At 54.3% G+C, this 23,344-nt stretch overlaps 1 protein-coding gene across 1 annotated transcript; it reads right to left on the bottom strand.

The window, feature by feature from the left end:
- Window positions 1-942: 942 nt before the first annotated feature.
- On the bottom strand, window positions 943-18,751 carry LOC139050360 (uncharacterized). The gene is made up of 8 exons (XM_070526601.1): window positions 18,507-18,751; window positions 11,415-12,152; window positions 8,190-9,218; window positions 2,839-2,874; window positions 1,658-1,822; window positions 1,491-1,541; window positions 1,319-1,357; window positions 943-1,247 (listed from the first exon to the last, which is right to left on the bottom strand). Exons 1-8 carry the CDS (start codon window positions 18,749-18,751, stop codon window positions 1,004-1,006), a joined length of 2,547 nt encoding a protein of 848 aa, XP_070382702.1. The 3' UTR covers window positions 943-1,003.
- Between the last annotated feature and the right edge of the window lie 4,593 nt (window positions 18,752-23,344).

Here is a 23,344-nt window from a genome sequence, read left to right as displayed (position 1 = left end):
TTAGTTACAATGGTGGCTTTAGTGTCTTGACATTGATGCTTTGGCGCAGTTGAAAAAAATGTGTATATTCTTTTCTGTGACCTGACGGCACAAATGAACCACCACAATGCTTTGTCTCATCGGACCTCGCTGCGTGCTTTGTCAACTTGTCTGATAGTATGTTGATTTGGCTTGTCTCGTTGTATAGCCCGATGTACGACTTTACAAAAGTCGATGCACCTTTGGCGTCAAATGTTTACAGCAGCATTAAACCCAAAACGTTCCGGAATTGAAAATCTAAAGCACGAGTTTGAAAATGTCAATGGACCTTTCGCATCAAAATGTTATGAGAACTTTATACCCACAACGTTTCAGAATCGAAATCCAAGCGCTCCGTAGATTCCGCGGCCTCCGCGAGATGCCGAGGCGAGCCCGCTCGCCTTCAAAACGTCCTTGAAATTTTGTGCCCGGTGGGGCTCCTTGCGTTACGACATGTGACTCCTGATGCATGGACGTTGCCCAGAAATCCAGCCCGATTTAGCAATGTTCGCGCTCAAATGTCTTTTAGAGCGTGAATTAAGGACATTCTAGACAAAATCGAGCATGATTTCTGGAGCCGGGAGTTGTTTTGGTCGGCGGCACATGACAGCACGAAAAAATTTCGGGGGGGGGGCTGAAGCCCCATATGCCCCCCCCCCTGGCTACGCCCCTGGCTGTCACTCAACCAGGTAACGAAGTTCTCATGTGGCACGTTACATAATTATGGAGAACTTCCCAGAAAGCATGCAAAATCATGACTTTGGGTAGTCCACTGCTTGCTACTTCTACTCCTGCATATGCATAATTGTGTGATACTTCTTTCTTAAGAGCTGCCTACAAAATGCAGGACGACCTTGCCAAGTACTTCGTCACTGACGGCCAGATCCCTTGGCAAGAGTCCATGATCATGGACAGAACACTGTACAGTGGTGAGTAAAAATTTTATTGCATACTGAGGGTTTTTAGGCAAAATTCACCAACAAAGCTAATTTTGACACATATCTCTTTCCTCCTTTGCTTCCATCACTTTGTCATGCATGACCTTCTGTAGTGCCGTTATTGCATCTATCTGCTGATGCGTATTCAGCAGACGCAGTTGTTGAGCAATGGTCATGCTAAAGAAGTATGGCAAGTCGTGCGCTTCTTTCGATGACTGCGATGACTTGACTGCACGCAGTTGCTGTAGGCACTCTGACGCAATGTCTACGTGCGACACTGATTGTGCAGATCTGAAAAAAAAAAGAAAAATGGTGTATACTTGAGCAACATAATCCTCACACTGTGTGTGCGCTGATCTTACCTGGAATCAGTGCATGAAAGTCTGGGGATCTTACGTGGCCTGTTCACCCAGAGGAGAAAATTTAAGTTTACATTGTCAATCACACGCTGTGTTAAAAATTCACATAATATCTGCGGATAGAATAGCACGCATGCATGCGGACTTTTTAAGTGATCCTAATGCAACTACTTGCCTTTCAGTTTGAAATGCTGCCTCTTGGTCGGTATCTCCACTGTACCTTGACCTGCAGAAAAAAATGCTGTTACCACATATAGAGTGCACTGAACCTAAACAAAAGAATGAAGTCAAGCTTATTTTGGGGGATTTTCAGGTCAACACTCTTAAAAACATTACTCTCACCTATCTGGTTCTGTGACTGCAGGTGTCGCGCAGCGTGGCGACGATCCTGCTCTGGAAAGCTCGTCTACGGAGCTTGCATCGTAAATGGTATCCTCAAGCTGGCTGTGCTCGACGACCTCCGTGCTGCCTTCCATGCCTGTGCTTTGGCGAAGCACGACTGGTGTTCTGTGTTATGTGTCATTCACCAAAAAAAAAAAGCACACGAAACACTTTTGAGCTTCAAATATTCCTCACAGCTTTCTAGAATATTGTTTGCATGAAATGAACATGGACAGTTGCTTTATTAAAGCAACGCAAAATTATGTAGGGCAACTTGAGAAATAAGATCTTTCAGTGGAATTTTCCAATTGTGTGCCATGCAGTGAGAAAATACCTACTGAAGCTACTATACATTGAACTCAGTGCAATTTCAGTGCAGTTATTTGGTTCTGTTGACATACGAGTCCATTTACCCTTCAGGAGGGAAGATGAGCTGAGCTCGTGGAGCGCATAATTGCAAAGGAAGATAAGTCACGAGACTAGCTCGTTAAGTGCTTCTTTGTTATCCGTGCAGATTTGCAGACTATTTGAGCTCCTGTAAAGGTCTGCGCTTCTTCCAGAAGGTATGCATGCGTTTTATGCTTCTATGTAACGGCACATATTGCAAGGACCTGCTGAAGAGTAATGTTCACAGTGCAGACTCCATTTTGTTGCTTTCCGTCTCCATGAAAATGGGATCTTATGTGGTACAAGTGCGCGCTTCAAGTCTGGATGAGAAGGAAATAAAATGTGTGGAATGTTTGAGTTTAGCCTCGTCTAGCCAGAGAGATTGATTTGGCCTTGGGCAACAAGGTTTGCCTTGTTAAACTTTAACAAATGATCCTTTTAGAGTAGCCTACACCTTACTAACAAACCTTTTGTGCTGAAAAGTAAATGTGTTATTGTTAGACATTGTCCTCTTCAACTGCAGGCGATTTTGAACTGGCATCAGACAACACGGGTGTGCAGTAAAATCCCCTTTCAGTTGAGTGGATAATATTTTATGTTTAAGTAAGCTAAACCGTTCTGACGAAAAGTTCCTGCACATCCTTGCTTTTTATGACCACTAAAATTGTTTGCCCGGATAGAAAAAATTTGGGCTTCATTGCAAGCTTTCTCTATTTCTTCTGTCCAAGTGCTGTGAGAGGTGCCTTCCAACTTACCCTTCACGGCTCGGGAAATCAATGTTTGTGCAGATGCTGAAAAAATACAAAAAATGTGATACTTATGTTTACCACGCCATAGGTTACGCAAGTCATTTCATAGCCAGCTTCGAAAATATGCTACTGTTATTATTCATCATGCAAAAATCATCTAGTAGTACTTCGCTATTCATTAGTGATTGTTCCTGCACATGTAGTTCATCAGAGCAGTTACTCGTTAAGTGTTATGTTTATATTATGCAAAAGTGAGGATGTGGCCAACATATCAATACTTACGAAATATTTAGCTTTGCTATCGCATCATGTGAGCGTGTTGCTCTGAGTGTAACTGCATGACTATTGACACATTCACATCGCCACTTATATAAAGGTTATTCATCAATCTTTGCACAGTTATTTACAATTCTTCCCTTTACATGGTCACAGTGTTTATTCTCTATGCACACTGCGCCATCACTTGTGTACTACTGTTGTACCTTGATGCCAAGCCATTCATTTCCCTCCGTTGCAGTGCATTCAATGTACATTTTGCTTGCAAATTAGTTGACCAGCTGTGTGTATGTAAAACAAAGAGCATTTTGTGTCTATAGGATGTATGCATGTGTTTTTTCCTTTGTAATTATTTTGTTCATATCCTGCTTGTAATTGACTGAAATTGAAGTAAAAAAAGTAGACCAAAACAGTCATGCTGAGCTTACATCGGTTCTTGCATCACCGGGCCCATCAAAGACAACATCGCTTCGAAATGAACCCATTTCACTGTCGGCACGTCAGCCGCACCTGCTCCACTTCTCACAGAGTCCTTTATTTTGTTCCGATACTTCTGGAACGTGTCCTTTAAGTTTTTAAATTTGTTTTGTGCTGCCATTCCTGCAAAGATTTCATTTTTTATTGACACATCCATGCAGAGGTTTAGCATGTGGTCAAAGATGTAATTAGCCATTCACAAGTGAAATCGGAACACTTCCTTATATCGGTACTATTGACATTTACTGCATGCACTGTTATGCCAATTAATAATGTAGCTGTGGAATACTGTGTGTGCAATGTTAGGCTACACATTCACTGAAAAGTATTTTCCTTGGAGAATATATATATATATAAAAACGGATTAAATCAAAATACCATAGTGCGCAATGTATTTATATTGCCCTATGACTCGCCTGCCTAATGTCTTGTTCGACGCGCCGAAAGGCAGCATCGGGAAAAGGCATCGCTACAATATCCATGGCCCTGTGCTGTTTAGATTCAGAGAATGTAAACAGCGCACTCGGCGCACATGTGCACTCGGCTGGCAGGCCGTCGAACAAAAACGCGTTCTCTAGCCGAGCAACAAGCGTTGCGACTTTTTCATGGACGACTTCAGAACTTTTTTAGCATCGCAATGCGCAGCTGGTACATGTAAATGATCAAGGAACAAAGATCGCAGAACACGCACTTACCACTCAACCCAAGCTCGCGACCGATCTTGTGCCACAATTCGTCCTTTAGCACGTTGTCTTTGTGCTTCAAGTGGCGCTTATCGTAGAGGACTGGGTGGTTGCGCACCAGTTCGATGAGCATTTCGGATGTGGATGTCGCGGCGGACTTCGATGACTTCGATGACTGCGACGACTGCGACATGACGTGAGACTCGGCCGCCATCTTTGGAAGTTCTGTTTCGCGCTCCCCGATTGGTCAGCGCCGCGCGGCGGCGAGGCAATCCGGCGGCAGCTGCCGCAAAAATCGGTCCGGGACCGATCGGCGCGGTAGGGGCTATTCCGGCGGATTTCGCCGCCGCCGAAGTGGGTTCCGCCGAACTGGGCGCCGCTCCAGACGCCGAATGTCTCAGTGTGAACGGGGCTTAAAGGTGGGTGCCCGGACGTCTGGCGGCGCGCGCCGCCTCGTGTACGCATAAGCGCTCGAAGCCGAAGCCTCGCGCCTCCGACGGGTGGTCGCGCCAACAGTCTCGCGGGAACAGCACTTCGGCCGCTGCGTAACTGGAACGTCCAAAAGTAACGGATGGTCGCCGTTGGAACAGGACGAACTCGGCGTTCAATCGATCAAGTTCGAGCTCCAGTGGTGGTTGATCTAATAGGACCTGCAGCGCCTCCGTGCGCGTGGTGCGGTACGCCCCAGTGAGCGCCAGCAAAAGCGTGCGCTGCACCGTGTTTATGCGCGCTTGAAGACGACAGTCGGGTTGCGCACTCCACCACACGGGCGAAGCATACGTGATGGCCGGCAACAGGACCTGGCGATAAAGTTGCCTGCGGATCTTGGCATCGAGGGTCGCGTGCATGCGGATGAAGGTGAGAGACTTCATCGCGAGCGTCTCGGCCTTGCGTTGCAGATATTCCGCGTGGTCGAAAAACGATAATCGTCGGTCGACCAAAACGCCGAGAATCTTGACGGAATTCTTGAATGTAAGGCCCTTCTTACTGTCATCAATCTTGATGGTCGGTTTGCTTTTTTCCATGCCCCCCCCCCTGCCGAATGAAAAGAGGACACACTCGGTCTTGTCATGGTTGAGGCGGACCTTGGTGGTGGTTGTCCATGCCTTTATTGAGGTCAGGGCGGCCGTGGCTTTCGCCATGGTGTCGAGGCGGTTTTTCCCCGGGACCAGGACCACTGTGTCGTCCGCGTACGCCTGAATGCGTACTCCCTCCGACATTTCCAAGCGCAGCAGGCCATCCACGACAACATTCCAAAGCAGGGGGGACAGTGGCGACCCTTGGGGACTGCCTAATGTCGCGTCCGTCACGACGACTCCCGAGTGGCAGTGGAATTCCACCGAGCGATCGCCGAGGAACGTCCGCAGCAGGTCCACCAAGTTGCTGGGGCACTGGCGCTCCCTGAAGTACTGTAACACGAGGGGGTGCCACACGCTATCAAATGCCCCCTGAAAATCCAGGGAGATCAGCGTGACTGGCGTGACCCGCGCTCTGTACTCGCCGATGTATTGGCACAGAGATGTCAACGCCTGGACTGCACTACGACCGTGTGTGAATCCGAACTGATTGGGATGCACGTAATTTCCCGTGAGGAGAAAGTGGTAAAGGCGGCCGGACAGCAAGCGCTCCAGCACCTTTCCAAGGATTGACGTCATGCATATGGGGCGGTAAGCCTGCGGCGTGTCCGGTGGTTTGCCAGGTTTCGCAATGAATATGCCCCTGCCTTTCCGCCACACCTTGGGGAAGTGGCCCAGGGTTAGTGCGGTATTAAAAATGTTGAGTACAAAACGCCGGTGGAACGTGCAGAGGGCGACCACCACGTCAGCCGTTAAGCCGTCCGGACCTGGGGCCGAGCCGTTTACAAGCTTGGCGAGCGTGGCAGCGAGCTCTCCGGCGGTGAATGGGCGGTCCCGCACACGTGATACGCAGGGCCGCGCGCTCTGCTCGCGTATCGCTTTATGCTCTGGCAGGTCCGTGCGAGCGTCGTCCTTGGCTATTAAGGAGTGTAAGAGCAGTGCGGCCGACTGCAGGACGCTGTCCGTCCGACCGCCGTCTGATGTTATCAACGGCGGCAAATGCAGCTGCCCTTTTCCCTTACCAAAGGCCGCCCGGAACGGCGCCGAGAACAGCGACTTGCGGCTGCAATCGTCGCATCTCTCGCGTGCATCCGACGCCTTCGCGTGTTCAATCCTGAGTCGGAACTTTGCGAGTGCCTCGCTGTAACGTTGGCGGTGGATCGGCCGCAATGCGTCGTCCCGACACCTTTGGAAACGACGCCGCAGGGCACGCGTTCGGCTCTTTTCGATCTGCAGGTCCGGCGTCCACCAACTGTTTCCCGGCTTGTGCGGGAGGACCGGCCTGAGATGTTTGCGGCGCACGTTCTCGATGACCGTATACATTTGGCTGAGCATCGCTTCAAGCGCCTGCGGCGAGCCGATGTTCGCTCCGCCAGCCCGCTCAAACCACTGGTGGTCGCGCAATTCGGCAACGAAATGTAGCCGGCCGCACTTTGTCAAGCGTCTCTCTCGTACACTGCCGCTGTACAGCACGAGATCGATCGCGCGGTGCTCCGAGAATGTGACGTCAGACGACACGCTCCACTTGTATCCACGTCGGACGAGCGCGGGGGTCGGCAGCGTCACATCGATCCAGCTGTCCGTGTAGATGTTGCAGTAGGTGGGGGTGGGACGCCGCGTCCTTCAAAACGACCAACTCTCGTGCCGCCGCAAACTCGATCACGCGGGAACCGCGGTTGTCGTGGGCTCGCGGGCCCCACATGGCGTGCTTCGCGTTGAGGTCGCCCATGATCAGGATCTCGTGCAGGTTATTGTTGTCCAAGCACCCCGAGAGTTCGTCGAGGGTCGGCTCGATGGAGCAGTGCGGCGGCGCGTACGCCGCGATGAGCAACCACTCGCGCTGTGCTGTAGTGCATCGTACCGCGACCACCCGCCGGGAAACATACACCGGGAAGACGTCGAAGCGCGGGCGGCGAACAAAGACTGCGCTCAGCGGCTCCTCTTCCACTCCAAAATAAGCGAAGTCCGGCGGCAGTTGCGGCTTCGTTTTGCTGGTCCAAGGCGGATCGTTTATTGCCGCGATTGTGATGTCGAGTTCCTGCATCCGACGCGTCGCGGCCGCCAGCGCGCGCTTCGCGTGGTCCAGGTTAAGTTGCATCACAACGACCGTGTCCGGTGGTGGCATGTCGACGCTCGAGCGGGTGTGCCGGCGACGCTCGCCAGCCCGCCGCCGCGTCGCGCCGCTCGCACCCCCCGGCGCTCTCTTTACTGGGGCTCGCCATACTGGGTGCGCGCTCGGAGGCGGGCCACCCTCTCTACAAGAACCGGGCAGTCCGGAAAACCGGTGGGGTGGCTCTTATCACTGCGGCCCGCCCTGCCGCACTCGGAACAGCACACCGCAACGTCACCCATCTTTACTTTGCATGTGACGGCCAGATGATTTCCACCACACTTCATACATTGTGCTTTTGCCGGGTCCGCCTGGTGCGGGCACGTCATGCGCCCGTGGCCGTGAGTCCCGCAGTAGGTGCACGTCGGGTCGCGTAAGTCTTCTCGCGCGCGCACCGAAGTCCAGCCGACCGACAGGCGCGGTCGCGACATGAGTTTTCGGAAGCCCTCCGGGTCCATCTCAGCCACGTACGCGCGCGTGCCCGCCCTTTCGCGAAACGCCACACGGACCTTGCACTATTCAAGATCTAACTCGAGCCCCTTGTTGCGTTCGTTTAGTAACTTGAGAAACTCATCGGGGCCGACATCAGGGTCGACTCCCGAGAATTTCACATGGGGCTTTCTCCTTGCCGCGACACGCATGATGATGGCCGCACGCGTAACCGCATTGCCGCCTATGGCCTTTTCTAGGTTCGTGATCGATTGCCCATTGTCGGTAAACACGGGCAGCCCATACCTCGTATGACGCAGGGTGACGTCCCGGATGTCCTTGTCCGTCGGGTCCACATTGGCCTTGAGGAGACGGAGCACGTCGCGAGCCGGCGTTTGGGTCGTCGCCACGGGTGTCAGGAACGCAACGTGCTTGTGCTGCGCGCCGGGCCCCGCCACCTCGGCGCCCGCCATCACAGCACCACCGGGTCCGGCGCGGGCCGCGCTGGCAGAGGACACAAGGCCCGCCCGCAACGCGGCCGCGTAATCCATGCGGCCCGCGGGCACGCCCACCGGGCCGCCAGCGCCCGAGGGCGCGGCCGCCGCACCCGCAGGCGCGGCAGGACCACGACCGGCGGGCCCCGGGCCAGTCGTCATAGCCGCAGGATCGCTAAGGCCGGCCTTGAGGACCGCCAGGCGCCGATGCAACTCGGCGGCCTCGCGACGCGCCTCGATCAGCTGGCCCGGCAACGCGAGGGCCGCGCTGCGCTCCGTGGCCGTCTCCGCTTTCAGCTCCGTTTTCCATTCGACGCAGAGGCCGGCCATCTCAAAGAGCCGCGTCAGGAAGAAGGTGCGCGCCTCTACGGGCACGCGGTTGGCCGGGAGGTTGCAGAACGCGACGGCCTCGTCGATGATCTCGCGCAGCCGACCCCCCGTCCCAGAACCGGGGTCGCCGGGAACCGCCGCCGCCACGGCCGTGCCCTCCGAGACAGATGAGAGGGCCTCCTCCTCCTCGACACCACCCGCCGGTAGCCGGATCTCGTCCTCGGCGGCTGCGAGCTGATCAACCAGCTCACTGAAACGCGCGAGAACCGCGTCGCCGTCCTCCGAAAAATCAGAGCCCCGCGAGCGGGGCGACCCCCCGGCGGCCGGGGGCCGCGGGGGGGAGCGGGGCGGCGACGCGGTCTTGCCCCTGCGCGAGCTCGGCATGGCCGGGCTCAGGCTCAAAGGGTATGAGCCCTGGCCATCTTGTGCCCGGTGGCCGGCCGAACAAGGAAGCACTCGAAAAACGAAAATAAAGCCCTTCCCCGCCCGGTTTTTGCGCCGAATCGAGTCCCTGCACGTTTAAAAACAACCCCTGCTAAAATTTAGAGATGCCGAATGTGAAATACCTTGTTTTTGCAGCGAAAATCAAGAGCCCGATGGAACCGGCCGGCCAGACACTTGCACGAGCGCTCGTGCACGGAACCTCACGCCCCAGTAAACTTTATTTCTTTTGGTCTCTACTGAGCCGCATACGGTGACCTGGACGTGGAAACGCTTTTGACGCCTTAGTCCGGTCACGCGCTCTAATAAAAAGCCATACAAAAATCCTTTTTGGAACCCGTCCTCGCGTTTACCTGTGCCCCTTCAAACAAGAAATAGTTTCCGTCTTGTTTGTTGGGCTGAGCTTGCCCTGGCGCTATTGAATTATCATGTGGCGGATGTGCCGCCCCGGCCGACTACTTCCCCGTCATTCCTGAAAGCAAAACAAAAATAAAGGGTGGGGAAAATTTCTACCTGCAGAAAAGCATACCAGGTTTAAAGCCAATTTAAAATAAATGAAAAGGGGTTTTTAAGTAATACCCAAAGCGCATGTTTTGGTAAAGAAAAGCCAATTGGAAAAATAAAATGCAGCGGAAATTCACTTCGCAACTCGTGTAATTGCGACATCTGTACGTTACATGTTCATAATTACCGATATACACCGCATTATAACTTTCCACGGCTCGTTTCGAAGGCAACACCGCATTCACTAGAGGCGCGTTTGCACCGCTTGGAAGCATCGAACTCGTGGCTGAGTGGTAGCGTCTCCGTCTCACACTCCGGAGACCCTGGTTCGATTCCCACCCAGCCCATCTTGGAAGTTGCTTTTTATTTATGAAGCGCCTGCCGTGATTTATCGCTCACGGTCAACGCCGCAAACGCCGACACCGACGCCGACGACACCGCCTTTTCTGCGACACGAGCTCCTTAACGCTATCGCGTTAAAAGTGTGGGCATAGGTAACGCGCATGTGTCCCAAGGTGTCTCATCGAGGGCAGAAACCCTCGCACAGGGCTCTCTTTTAATGAATGAATGAGGCGGAGACGTGAGGGCATGGACGTGGCCATGAAGATGATGAAAAAAAAAACAGGAAAACTAAGAAATAATAAATAAACAAGCAACAGGGAATCAAAGGGAAAAGAAAAGGGCAAGAATACAATAAAAAGAGAGGCAAGAAATGGATCAACTATCCATCGTGACCAAAAAGAAAAAAGTCATGGTGTGGACGAGAGGGACAAGAAATAAAAATAAAAATAGATAAAAAGAAAAGCACTGTACACTGAAGTACACAAAACACACAGCTGACACTGTGTCGCTGTGCCGTGACTTGTCCTCTTCGCTTGCGCCACGGTGTACTCGGCACGGTCGCCGATGGCCGAGAGGCTCGCACGGATTCCACGGAAGACGGCCGTCAATTAGTCCAAGGGACGTCCGCCGAAGTGGAATGGCGGAGCCGATCCCGGAGGTGGTGCAGAACCGGTCCGTCACTGTGTCAGGCGAGTGTAGGGTGATGCCGCCGCGCAACGCACGGCGCGCCAGTCGAACTGCCGATATGTTTGTCACGACGCCCGGTTGTTAGCATCCATTGCGGCAGCCCTCCGGAATGATGGTGTGGCCGATGAGGGCGCTCCCGCCTCGTTCGTGAAGAGGACGGAGGGTGGTGATCGCCGCATAAGAAGGCGAGTTGCCTGGTAACGGCGGATTCCAGCGGGTGCTCGAAACCGGCGATTACGGGGCGCGTCCGTCCTCGAAGATGGCGGTATTGGCCAAGGGCGAAAGACGAAAGTGGCACAGCGTCACGGTTCTTTCAGACACCGACCGAAAGGTCGCACAGCCGGTCGGTTGCGCGAGGTCGTGTCGCCAGGGGCGCGAAGCCCCGCCGTCTCCGGTCGACAAGACGACAGCGGCCGCCGCAATACGACTTGTGTCTGTGTACCTGTATAGAAGACAAAAAATTAAAAAAAGGAAAAAATGTGTTCTGGACAATTCCGCGAGCGGGAATCGAACCCCCAGCCGTGAGGTGGGTACGGCGGGTATGAGCCGGTGGCAGGGCTCGCCGCGGGGTCCACGTGACGTTTCTGGCGGATGGGGGTCGCAGGCGGGGCCTCGTCACAGATGTCAATGGCCCCGCGGACCATTTGCGCCCGGCGGGCCATTGCGGATTGCCATTGCCAACGCATTGTGGATCGATCTGAAAGGTATGGGCGCTCTGCGATCCAGCCCGTACCTAGCGGCCCGCGACGCTAGGAAGTCGGCGAGTTCGTTGCCAAAAAACCCGCAATGCCCGGACACGTGATACAGTCGCACCTCGGACAAGCTGGCAACCTCGCCGAGCGCGGTCTGAATACGGACAATGCGGAGGTCGGCCGAGCCGGGCGTCGCAACCGCTTGCAGCAGAGAAAGGCAGTCGGTATATAGAGATACCGCGCCCCTCTGCCGGTGGCCGCACAAGCAATTCGAGGCCTCCGCGAAGGCGATCACCTCGGCGCAATAGGCGCTCGTGGCGGCGCACACACGAAATCGGCCCACCGCTCCGAACCGCTCCCGCGGGCCGAGGACAACGAAGGCGGCGCCCGATGAGTGCGGCGTGTAGGAGCCGTCGGTGAAAACATGAAGGCCCGCGGCACGCGACCTGCTGCGCGCCTCCGGCGCCGACAGTTGCGCAAACGAAAACGCGCGCATCGCGGCCGGGTGTACTCCCCAAGGGTCGGCGGGGTAGAGGATGTCGCGCGGGGAGAACGCGAGGTCGCCGAACTCGACCGCCTCGCGCAGGGCGAAGAGCTTAAATTCCGCCGCGGTCCTGTCCAGCTCAAGCGACAGTGGCGGCACCTTCATTAAAACCTGAAGGGAGGCCGTGCGCGTCGTCCGATACGCGCCCGACAAACGCCAGCAGGATCGTGCGCTGCATGGTTGTGACGCGGGCGCTGAGTCTGCAGTCTGGCTTGGCAGACCACCACACTGCACTCTAAGCCGAAAACGGGGAAAAGGGGACTAACGGCAGCCGTTGGACCTTTGGATCAACGGTTAATCCACCGTGCGTGCCGTGTGCAAAGGCGAAGTGTCGTGCGCAAATTTGTGGGACTAAATGTTCGTCCTTGCAAGGTAACGGTCGGCGGTGGGGATCAACGGCACAATTTAGTCCTCTGACTTTAGTCCCTTTATAGAGGGGAGCTCCGTGTCCCTCTCCTCCCTGCCTGGACGGGGTGGCAGCGGGTCATAAAACACTGTCGCTCTGCTGTCATCCCGCCCACACGAAGGTCAACAGGCTTTCGCCATTGGCTAACATTTTGGCGGGATTCGGGCCCTGCTTGCGTGCACTCCGGGTAAGCGCGCGCAAGTCGGGTCTCGGGGAGACCACATCGGGGCGTCTGAAGGTGCGTACGTGTTCCTCTCTGCCGGCGGCGGCCCCCTTTGTCCGGCGCCGGCCGATGGTTACTTCGGCTCCTCGGGCTCCCGGCCTCGGCGGGCGCGCGCGCACTCTTCCGTCGTCTCGATGTCCTGAGGCAGCGTCTGCCGATCGTACCCCCGTCTGTTCGTCTGTCATTTCTTTCTATTTCCCTTTTCTCTGCTATGGGGCGCGCGATGGCAGGCGCTGACCGAAGGATAGGCAACTTGTTACTGCTGGGGTTCTTTTTAGAGCGCAGCTCTTTGGCGTCCGTTCCTGGGTTTCGCGTCGTCGTCGTCGTCGGCCTCGTAACCAGCTCCGCCCCCCTTTCATCCCCCCAGCGCTAGCAGCGACCGACTGATACCGCTGGATGCCGCTGACGCCGCTAGAGAGTCAAGATAACGTGACTGCATAGAACACCGTCGCCGCCATGCAGAAAGAGGAGGAAAGGGTCCCCCCCCCCTGTTCTTGTGTGGCGGATAGGGTGCTCTTCAGTTGCCGACGCGCCGGTTATTTCACCTAGGCCCCGGCACGTCGACGAATACGTGACCACCTTCCCACGGATAGACCTGGTTCTTAGCGCTGCCGAAGCGAGGGTATCATATTGTTTTTGTCGGCATCGGCGGCGTTGTCCCTGAAAGCAACTCCGCAGCTGGGGTTGACTCACTATCGGCGTCAGCGGCATCAGTCAGTCGCTGCTATCTCTTCCCTCCTCCCTTTATCGTGTTGTCGGCTTGCTGCGCGCGCTTCTGCCCCCATCGTTTGCCGCTGGGTGTACACGCCACCCCCCTCTTCCTGCGAGTCTCCGGTTGTCAAAGCGCCGGCTCGAACTTAATAGTAGCTGCCTACTTCGCCCCTACCGCACTCACGAAAGACGTCGTGCACTTCCTGCAACTCGCATTAACCGTCCATCGATCCACACCGATGTTAGTAGTGGGGGACTTTAATGTTGACATAAAGACAAACAGCAATTTCCTAACACTTATGCGGGAGAACATCCCGTTCCTCTCGCTCGTAACGCGTCCCACGGCTGTGACAACCTCGCGAGGCACTTGTATAGATGTCGTCTTTGAGAATCAAGCATTGGTGTACCAAGTCGAACATATATCAGTCTATTTCTCCGACCACAAAGCTTCCTTCATCACTGTCAAGAACTGTTAGTGGAGTCTTTGTTAAAGGAATACGTGTGAAAAATAAAAAAAAAATTCTGTGATAGCGCATACATGTGTTGCTCGATTTCTTTGCCTCAATCTATCGAAAAGGTGAAACAGCTTATTTGCTGCGCTCAAATTTCGCATTAGGAAGTAACGTAATCGTCGGTAATTTTTTTTTGTTCTTTTCTTTGCTACGAGTGCTTTTGTTTATTACCTTCGTTTGTTTGCAGCATCGGGTCGATGCTTTTGAAGTGGGGGGTATTGACACGTTTACTTATCTTTATCAGGCGACCACGTTGTGCCGCTTAACAACTGTAATCGCACACCGAGGGACGCGCCTACATGTATACGACGTTTCTGGAAAGTTATCGATGCTTCTACCCGGCTTTCTGTTGTCGCCGAACCTTGTGTTATCTGATTTCATCGCGTAACGCGAATGGTGTAGAACTTTGTGGAAGGCACGCGGGTCCGAAAGATTAGTCTGGAACATTGGACGACTGCTCTATAAAAACCGACGCGCTTGACCCGCTGATCAGATTTACTACGATCGCCGACTGTGTTCGCCTCTCTTGTTGTTCTTTAAGTGTAGCCTGTTTTGTGGGCACAGGTTCGCCCAATAAAAGCTAGTTTTTTCTTTGTTCCTCGTTTCTTTGTTCTCTCTCTGTCGCGGTGTGCCGTTAGTGGCCACCGGCGACCATTCGGCCATGTTTTGTGTAACTAGCTTCAGATTCGGACGGGACGTTAAAATTGATGTTTGTATTGACTTCCAGTTTAATAAATGTACTTGCTGGCTTCTCGAGAGCTTTGCCTAGGGTCTCCCTTGCTGCGCGCGCGGTCTCGCCTTTCCCCTAAGCTGGGGCCAGCGGGGCGCGTACGCGCGCAGCTGCGCGTCGGCACACGGAGCGGGCCGGAGCAGGCGCGGACGCGGAGCCCTGCACGCATGGCGCCTCGGAGTGCTCGAACCCGCGGTAGTCGTCCAGCGCGCGCGGAATCGGACCGTGCGCGCCGTGAGCGTAGCGAGGAGACCACAAATTTTTCTTTTGTTCTTTCTGGAGGTGACGACATAATAGGTTTTGTGACCGCATGCGGCAATGAAAGTGACAAAAAAGAAAAGAAGAAAAAAGAACATTGTGCTTTGGAGGCGTCTGGGAGCTTGTCTGTGGTTTTGTCGACAGCGTCTCTTTCATGTGCGCCGCGGTGCTTTGGTGGTATATGGTGGCCGAGTCAATGGAAAATAGCAACAGAATAGGCAGAGGGCCAACTCTAAAGTTTTTGTGGATGGCCCACACAGTCAAATCTTACACACTTGTGGCTTGATGCACGGAATTGTTAATTCTGGGGCTTTTGCTATAATGACCTTTCATATTAACGAAGAATTTATTGTAGTCCCCTGAAGTTTATTATATTAAGATTTCACTGTAGCATCATTTTCAGTATTCCTGAATGGCACTTTGGTTTGCCACCTAGCACCCTGCTGCTGAAGTGACACTCAACGAAGTAAATTAAATTCTCTCAAGGTGCCCTAAGTTTGCCCATCTGACCAGGATATTAAAGAGACACTAATCCCCGAATGCAGAGATCTAACTTGGATCGGGCTTGGACTTGACTTGACGAAGTCGGCCCGAAGCAAAAGGCGGACTTCGAAACGCCGAAGTCGGCTTTCGCGATTCATAGACGCTCAAGCTGACTTGCTTCGTCAAGTCAAGACTGTTCTTCAATACAAAAGCAGGTTGCTCGTCTGTGTTCGAGGTTAACAATAAATTTATTAGCGTAAGGCACGTTGTACAGCAAAAAAGTGTGTATCTTTCCAAATTTCCACCAGGGCATAAGTGCTGAAGTATAGTTTGCGTAAACTTATTCTATCTGGCTACGTCCGCCGCTGCGATGGGCAGTGTTGCTTGCGGAAAGCGCGCGTTCCCGGCGGATTTAAGTGGTCTTCAAGTTTCGGTGTTTTGGCGCGCTTTTTGAGTTGCAGGTTTCAGCATCTTTTCAAGTCGCCGCTACACTTTTAGGCGACAGTGTATTTGAGTGCAAATCAATTTTATCGTCACATTTATTTTGGTTTTAGTTTATCTTTAACTCAGAGGTCTTGTTGCATGCATGTTTGTCGCCGTAGAGAAGCGAACGAAATGGTTGGTTCGTATGGTGGTCTTTAAACGGCTTTTGTTCTCGATTGCCGCAAGGCGTTCATGCGCCGTCTGGGCCGGCAACCGGATACAAGAGGCCGAGACGAGGCATACGGTCGGTTTCTGAGGGAGCTCGCGCGTCCCTTTTCGCCTATAGACATTCCAGGAGGAAGGCGACGGCCCGTGTTCTGCTCGGGCTACGTGACCCTTTGAAGAAAAAGCCAACCTATTCGAACGCACTAGGCCGGAGTCACAAACAAGAAAAAAACTGCAACATGTGCAGCGAACGAAGAGTACCGAGCGCCGTTGAGTCCCCTGCCCGGACCCATATGGGTGACAACACCCAATAAAAAACAAAATAAATAAATAAAATGACACGTGCAAACGATTTGTCTGCTTCGCATGGAGGGTTTGCCGAGAACAACGAGAGGGAGAGTGCGGCACCGCTGTAGACATCGCAAATTGGCAGTGCGTGTCGTCTGCTAGGAAAACAAGTTGTGGGGCTCGCGCGACGGCCGCGCGCCGCATTTGGTAGGAAATTGCTGTTCTGTCAACAGGCTTTGGCGCTGAAATGTCGCACTCACGTACGGTCTCCTCCCAAGAGAATGCACCGCAACGCAAGGCGGCAGCCCGTTTTAAAGAAGACGAAAAGAGCCTGTCGACGACACTCCTGAACGGCTACAAGCATATTGTGGAATGCAAGAAAACCGATGTCGCGTCGTTGACCAAGAAGAATCAGACATGGAAAGAAATAGCAAAACATTAGAATGCCAACCACGGGATTACGCGACGCGATCACCTGCAACTGAAAAAATGCTGGACCAACCTGAAGCAAAAGCGGAAAGAGGAAGCTGCGGAAGAAAAGGGAAAGCGCCACAAAACTGGTAAGCGCACATGTTCTGCATGACTGACTTATTTCGGCTACTTTTTATTATGTGTAGTCACAGGAGATGAGAAAATATGCTCGCAATCAATCTTTCCGCGACTGCGGGAAGCGCACCAGCATCGGGCGCGGGTGCTTCGCGATGAGCAGAGTCACCTTTCCAACTGCGTGGCACACTGTTGACTGAGGAATGTGGACCGGATCTCCGGTGACTGTTTGAAACGTGCCAGCGCCGTAAAACATCACAGCCATCAGCAACTGCAGCATGGGAGGCACACAGTCTGTCCTCTATTGTCCCCGCTTACCCGGATAGGCAACATAGCGAGAAGTCGCACGGCGTTCTTCGTGAATCTGTAGCGACCGAGGAATTGTTCGTCGTCGTACAGCTCCATCGAATTCCCTCGGTCACGTAGGGTGGGTCGCGGAATTTTCGGCAAGGGCTGCGCCTCTGAAAATGCTGTATCCATGGCGTAGCAAGCAAACTCGAAAGCATGTAACCACCGCGCGACGTCCGTTCGGGAGGCTGCCATGTTGGAATAACACACGAAGTCAGTTTCAAGGTAGCCCGGGAGCAGACTTCAAACTTGAGCGGACTTCGACGCAGCCAAGTCGTTCCCAAGTCGTCCGCAAGGTCAAGCACGATTTACGACGCGCGGCGAAGCTGTCTTGAGACTGCCAGAAGTCGAGCCAAGTTAGATCTCTGCATTCGGGGGTTAAGTGCTTCTAACTTATATTTGACTGTGATGCTCCTGACTTAATTTCATTTTCATGATTTTACTCTGGCTATGACACGTTGCATCTGCTGTATACTTTGGAGTTGTATTATTTTGTTTGAACTGCTGCATATTTTCAATTTTTTTTTATCTTCCGTATTTATATCTCATTACTGTATACCAAGGACTTGGCATTTGTATGCTAGTATTCGTTTTTTTTTGTTTTGTTAATTGTGGCTCAAGGTGAGGGTGGCAATATGCAATTAAAAATAAACATGGGTTACTTGAGTTCGATCATTGTTTTTGCTTGAAAAGCTATGGCAACCTGGAATCATTGGAAAAGTGATTTCGGTGCATGACTGAAAAGTATGATTTATTCCAAACACTATATTCAATCCGAAACACATTATTTCGGATTGAATGTTAATGATTCCTGTTTGAACCGTTAGCCTTTAGAAGAACATTAAGGTGGTATAACCATTACCTTTATGGTGGGCAACATTTAATCTTGGGGGAACAACTGTTGGTTTAGTGGAAGTACTTGAAAGGAAGAACATTTCTCCAGAGAAGGGCGAACAGATAGTCTCTGGGCTAACTTAACCAGCCCAACCATTGGTCCTCACTGGCTTAAAAGTTGCTCCTGCAGTTACTCCCTGTGGACTAATCTGAACAGACTAACCGTTGGTCCTCTAGGAACTAACTGGGAAGGACTAAAAGTTGCTCCTGCAGTTACTCTCTGTGGACTAACCTTAACAGACTAACTGTTGGTTTTCTAGGGACTAACTGGGAGGGTCTAAAAGTTGCTCCTGCAGTTACTCCTGTAGACTAACTTTAACAGACTAATCGTTGATCCTCTAGGGACTAACTGGGAGGGACTAAAAGTTGCCCTCACTTTTAGTCTGCAGTAGTTGCTCCCCCAGTTAGGCCGCTGCATTTGCTCCCGCAGTTAGTCCAAAATTGGTTCCAAATCTGTGGCAGGGCATTTAGTCCCCCAAGAGACTAACAGCCATACCCGTTTTAGTCCTTTTTGGCTTATAATAGAGTGTGCCGACGCGTACGTGAGAGCCGGCAGCATCACCTGATGGTAAAGGTGTGTTAAAGCCGCCGGCTGCAGGGTACCCTGCATCTGCAGGAACGTAAGCGCCCGGCAGGCCAGATGTTCGGCCTTCTCCTTGAGGCTGTCAGCGTGTTGAAAAAAGTGGAGGCGCCTGTCAAAAGTCACGCCTAAGACTTTGAGGGCCTCCACGAATTTCAGGCCCCTGCCCGAGGTGCCCAGGCGGATGGTAGGGTCGACGCGTTCCATACCGCCATGCCCATGAGAAAACAGGACACAGTAAGACTTATCCATGTTTAGGGAGACCTTGACGCTCTTAGCCCATGCCCACCACTCGCCGAAGAGCCTCCGAGCCCGCCGCGCCGAGCCCGTCACGCGTCTCAGCCGAAATGACGAGAATTGTGTCGTCGGCGTACGCGTGTGCGGTCACTCCGGCGGGCATGGGAAGCTCGAGGAGCCCATGTACGGTGACGTTCCACAAAAGTGGAGACAGTGGTGAACCCTGAGGGCTGCCCATCGACGGCCTGGCCTCGACCGCGCCCGCGTGGTAGGTGAACTCCACACGGCGGTCCTCGAGGAAAGAGCGAAGGAGGATGGTACAAGTTCGTCGGTAGCCCCCGGTCCCTAAAGAATTTAAGGACGAGGGGGTGCCACACACTGTCGAAAGCGCCGCGAAAATCCAGCGACATTAGGATGGCCGGTGTCTTGGCCTCCTTGAGTGCAAGCAGGCGGGTCTTTAATGCGTATAAGGCCATGACAGCGCTCCTGCCGTGGGTAAACCCGTATTGGTGTTCGTGCAAGTGTCCGCCGCTCTTCAAAAAATAGTTTAACCGGCCGTTCAAGAGGCGCTCAAGCACCTTGCCCAGTGCCGACGTAACACAGATCGGCCTGTATGAGGTGGGCAATTCGGGCGCGCGCTGCGGTTTCGGGATGAAGATGATTCTCCCCGTACGCCAGCAACGGGGGAAGTATCCCAACGCAAGCGCCGCGTTGAAGAGCCCGAGCAGAAAAGCGCCATGCGACCGCGCGAGCCCCTTGATGATATATATAGGGCGTGATTCTGTCCGGCCCGGGTGCTGATGCGTCCATCGTTTTGCGAAGGACACACTGCAATTCGGCTGCCGTAAAAGGCAGCCGAATTGTACGCGGCTTTTGTACGCGGCTTACCCGCGTACAAAAGGGCGACGCTGCTAGCGCCCTGATTTCTGCGTGGCGGGGCCCGTCGGAGGAGGGATCATCGACCACCACGTGCGTCCTCAGTAGGAGGGCCGCCGACTCTAGGTGTGTAGTCGTGCGGGTACCGTCGGGCAGCTCGAGCGGCGGCAAGCACTGTCGCGGGCGCACCCTCCCGAACGCTTCCCGATACGCGGCGGAAAAGATGGAGCGCCGCACACAACTAGTATACCACCCGCGGAGGTGCGGGTCTTGGCCGCGCGAACGTGGCAGCGAAAAACTGCGAGGGCCTTGCTGTACGCCGTGCGGAATTGCGCCCGCAATTCGTCCGCCGCGCAGCGCTGGTATCTGCGCCGCAACGCGTTTACGGCGCGTCTTTCCCGCGCCAGCGCCGGGGTCCACCAAGGCCTCCCCGGGCCCTTGACAGGGCGGAGGTTTGCCCACCCTGGCCGGTGTGCTCTGCAAGCCGAAGCGGGCAAAGTAGTAAGGGAACCTGCCGTGCGCTGTTAATAAGGTAGTCAGTTTGCGCGATGGCGGAAAAAACCGCGCGATGCAGAAAGTCGTCGGGACCCACTTGTATAATTCGGTGTCCTTGTGGTCAGTTGACCAACGAGCGTTCCATCGCGCCGTCGTCTCCTTGTGAAACGAGGCACGCACGACGCGAAACGTGAGCTGCGTGCGTCGTAAAATGCCTCTTGATGCCGCCGCATTCGCCGCCATGTCTGCCAATTCATTTCCATACACGCCCTTGTGGGCGGGAACGTGATGGATAAGAAAAGGGGCGCTGTTCTCGAGGCGTTGCAGCTGCTCTTTAATGGCTTGAATTCTGGTGTCATTGGTGGTAGGGCGCACAAGTGCCGTGAGCAGTGACAAGCTGTCAGAATAAATATATAACGGTGGCGCTAGATCGTGCGAGAGGATATAGTTAAGCGCCTCCTGAAAAGCGAGCGTTTCTGCACAGTATGCGCTTGACGCAACGCTCAGACGGTACCACCGCACTGCAACTATCCGCTCACGCGGCGTCAACACCACCTCCGCGGCTCCAGCCGACCGAGAAGTAAACGAGCCGTCTGTGTAGATGTGGGTGCCCGGACGTCTGGCGGCGTGCTCCGCCTCGTGTACTTGCAAGCGCTCAAAGCCAAAGCGCCGCGCCTCCGACGGATGTTGGCGCCAAACATCTCGCGGGAATAGTACGTACATCTCCCGCCGCGTAGCTTGAACTGCCCAAAGTAATGGATCGTCGCCGTTGGAAGAGGTCGAACTCGGCGTTGAGGCGATCAAGTTCGAACTCCAGTGGCGGTTGGTCTAGTAGAACCTGCAGCGCCTCCGTGCGCGTGGTGCGGTACGCCTCGGTTAGCGCCAGCAAGAGCGTGCGCTGCACCGTGTTTATGCGCGCTCGAAGTCGACAGTCAGGTTGTGCATTCACCATACGGGCGAAGCATAAGCGATGGCCGACAGCAGAACCTGGCGATAGAGTTGCCGACGGGTCTTAGCGTCGAGGGTCGCGTGCATGCGGACGAAAGTGATGGATTTCATGGCGAGCGTCTCGGCCTTTCGTTGTAAATATTCCGCGTGGTCGAAGAACGAGAGCCTTCGGTCGATCATGACCCCGAGAATTTTGACGGAGTTTTTGAATGTTAGGCCCTTCTTGCTGTCATCAATCTTGATTGTCGGTGCACTTTTTTCCATGCCCCCCTGCCGAATGAAAAAAGGACGCATTCAGTTTTGTCGTGATTAAGACGGACCTTGGTGGTGGTGGTCCACGCCTTTATTTTAGTCAGGGCGGCCGTGGCTCTCTCGTGTCGAGGCGATGTTTCCCCGGGATCAGAACCACCGTGTCGTCGGCGTACGCCTGAATGCGGACTCCCTCCGGCATTTCCAAGCGCAGCAGGCCATCAATGACAACATTCCAAAGCAGGGGGGACAGAGGCGACCCCTGGGGGCTGCCTAATGTCGCTTCCGTCATAACGACGCCCGAGTGGCAGTGGAATTCGACCGTGCGGTCGTCGAGGAAAGTCCGCAGGAGGTCCACCAGGTTGCAGGGGCACTGGCGCTCCTTAAAATAATTTAAAACGAGGGGGTGCCAAACGCTGTCGAATGCTCCCTGGAAATCCCGGGAGATCAGCGTGACCGGCGTGCCCCGCGCTCTGTAATCGCTGATGTAGTGGCACAGAGATGTGAGTGCCTGGACTGCACTCTTACCGTGCACGAAGCCGAATTGGTTTTGGTGGACGTAATTCCCCGTGAGTAGGAAGTAGTACAGTCGGCTATACAACAAGCGCTCCAGCACCTTTCCAAGGATTGAGGTCATGCAAATGGGCCGGTAAGTCTGCGGCGAGTCTAGGGGTTTGCCGGGTTTTGGAATGAAAATGCCCCTGTCTTTCCGCCACGCCTTGGGGAAGTAGCCCAGGGTGAGTGCTGTATTAAAGATGTTTAATACGAAACGCAGGTGGTACGTGCAGAGAGCGACCACAACGTCAGTCGTCAGTCCGTCCGGACCTGGGGCCGAGCTGTTTACAAGCTTGGCGAGCGTCGCCGCCAGCTCTCCGGCGGTGAATGGACGGTCTCGCACACGTGATTCGCAGGGCCGCGCGCTCTGCTCCCGTAACTCTTTGTGTTCTGGCAGGTCCGTGCGAGCGTCATCTTTGGCTATTAGGACATTTAAGAGCAGTGCGGCCGACTGTAGGACGCTTTCCGTCCGGCCGCCGTCCGGTGTTGTCAACGGTGGCAAAGGCGGTCGTCCTTTTTCCCTGCCGAAGGCCGCCCGGAATGGTGCCGAAAACAGCGACTTGCGGCTGCACTCGTCACACCGCTCGCGCTCCTCCGACGCCTTCGCGTTTTCAATCCTCCGAGGGAACTTGGCAAGCGCCTCGCAGTAACGTTGGCGATGGAGCGACCGCAACGCGTCGTCCCGACACCTTTGGAAACGGCGTCGCAAGGCCCGCGTTCGGCTCTTTTCAATCTGCAGGTCCGGCGTCCACCAACTCTTTCCCGGCCTGTGCGGGAGGACCGGCCTGAGATGCTTGCGACGCGTTTTGTCGATGACCTCAAACATCTTATTAATCGTCGCGTCGAGCGCCTGCGGCGAGCCGATCTTTGCTCCGCTAGCCCGCGCGAACCATCGGAGGTCGCGCAGTTCGGCAACGAAGTTGAGCCGGCCGCACTTTGTCAAGCGTCTCCCTCGCTCGCTGGCGCTGTGCAGCACGAGATCGATGGCGCGGTGCTCGGAAAAGGTGACATCCGACGACACGCTCCACCGGTACCCTCGACGGACGAGCGCGGGGGTCGCCAGCGTCAAGTCGATCCAGCTCGCCGTGTAGATGTTGCAGTAGGTGGGGGGGGGGACGCCGCGTCATTCAATACGATCAACTCTCGCGCCGCTGCGAACTCAATCACGCGAGAACCGCGTGCGGGCCCCACATGGCGTGCTTTGCATTGAGGTCGCCCATGATCAGGATCTCTGGCGTTTTGTGGTTGTCCAGACACGCCGAAATTTCGTCGAGGGTTGGCTCGATGGAGCGGTGCGGCGGTGCGTACGCTGCGACGAGCAACCACTCGCGCTGTGATGTGGTACAGCGCGCCGCGACCACCCGCCGGGAGACGTACGCCGGGAAGACGTCGAAGCGCGGACGACGGACGAAGACTGCACTCAGCGGCTCCTCTTCAACC

The sequence above is a fragment of the Dermacentor albipictus genome, chromosome 10 (assembly GCF_038994185.2).
Source record: "Dermacentor albipictus isolate Rhodes 1998 colony chromosome 10, USDA_Dalb.pri_finalv2, whole genome shotgun sequence".
Taxonomy (NCBI): domain Eukaryota; kingdom Metazoa; phylum Arthropoda; class Arachnida; order Ixodida; family Ixodidae; genus Dermacentor; species Dermacentor albipictus.
This window is presented reverse-complemented; position numbering and strand designations above follow the sequence as displayed.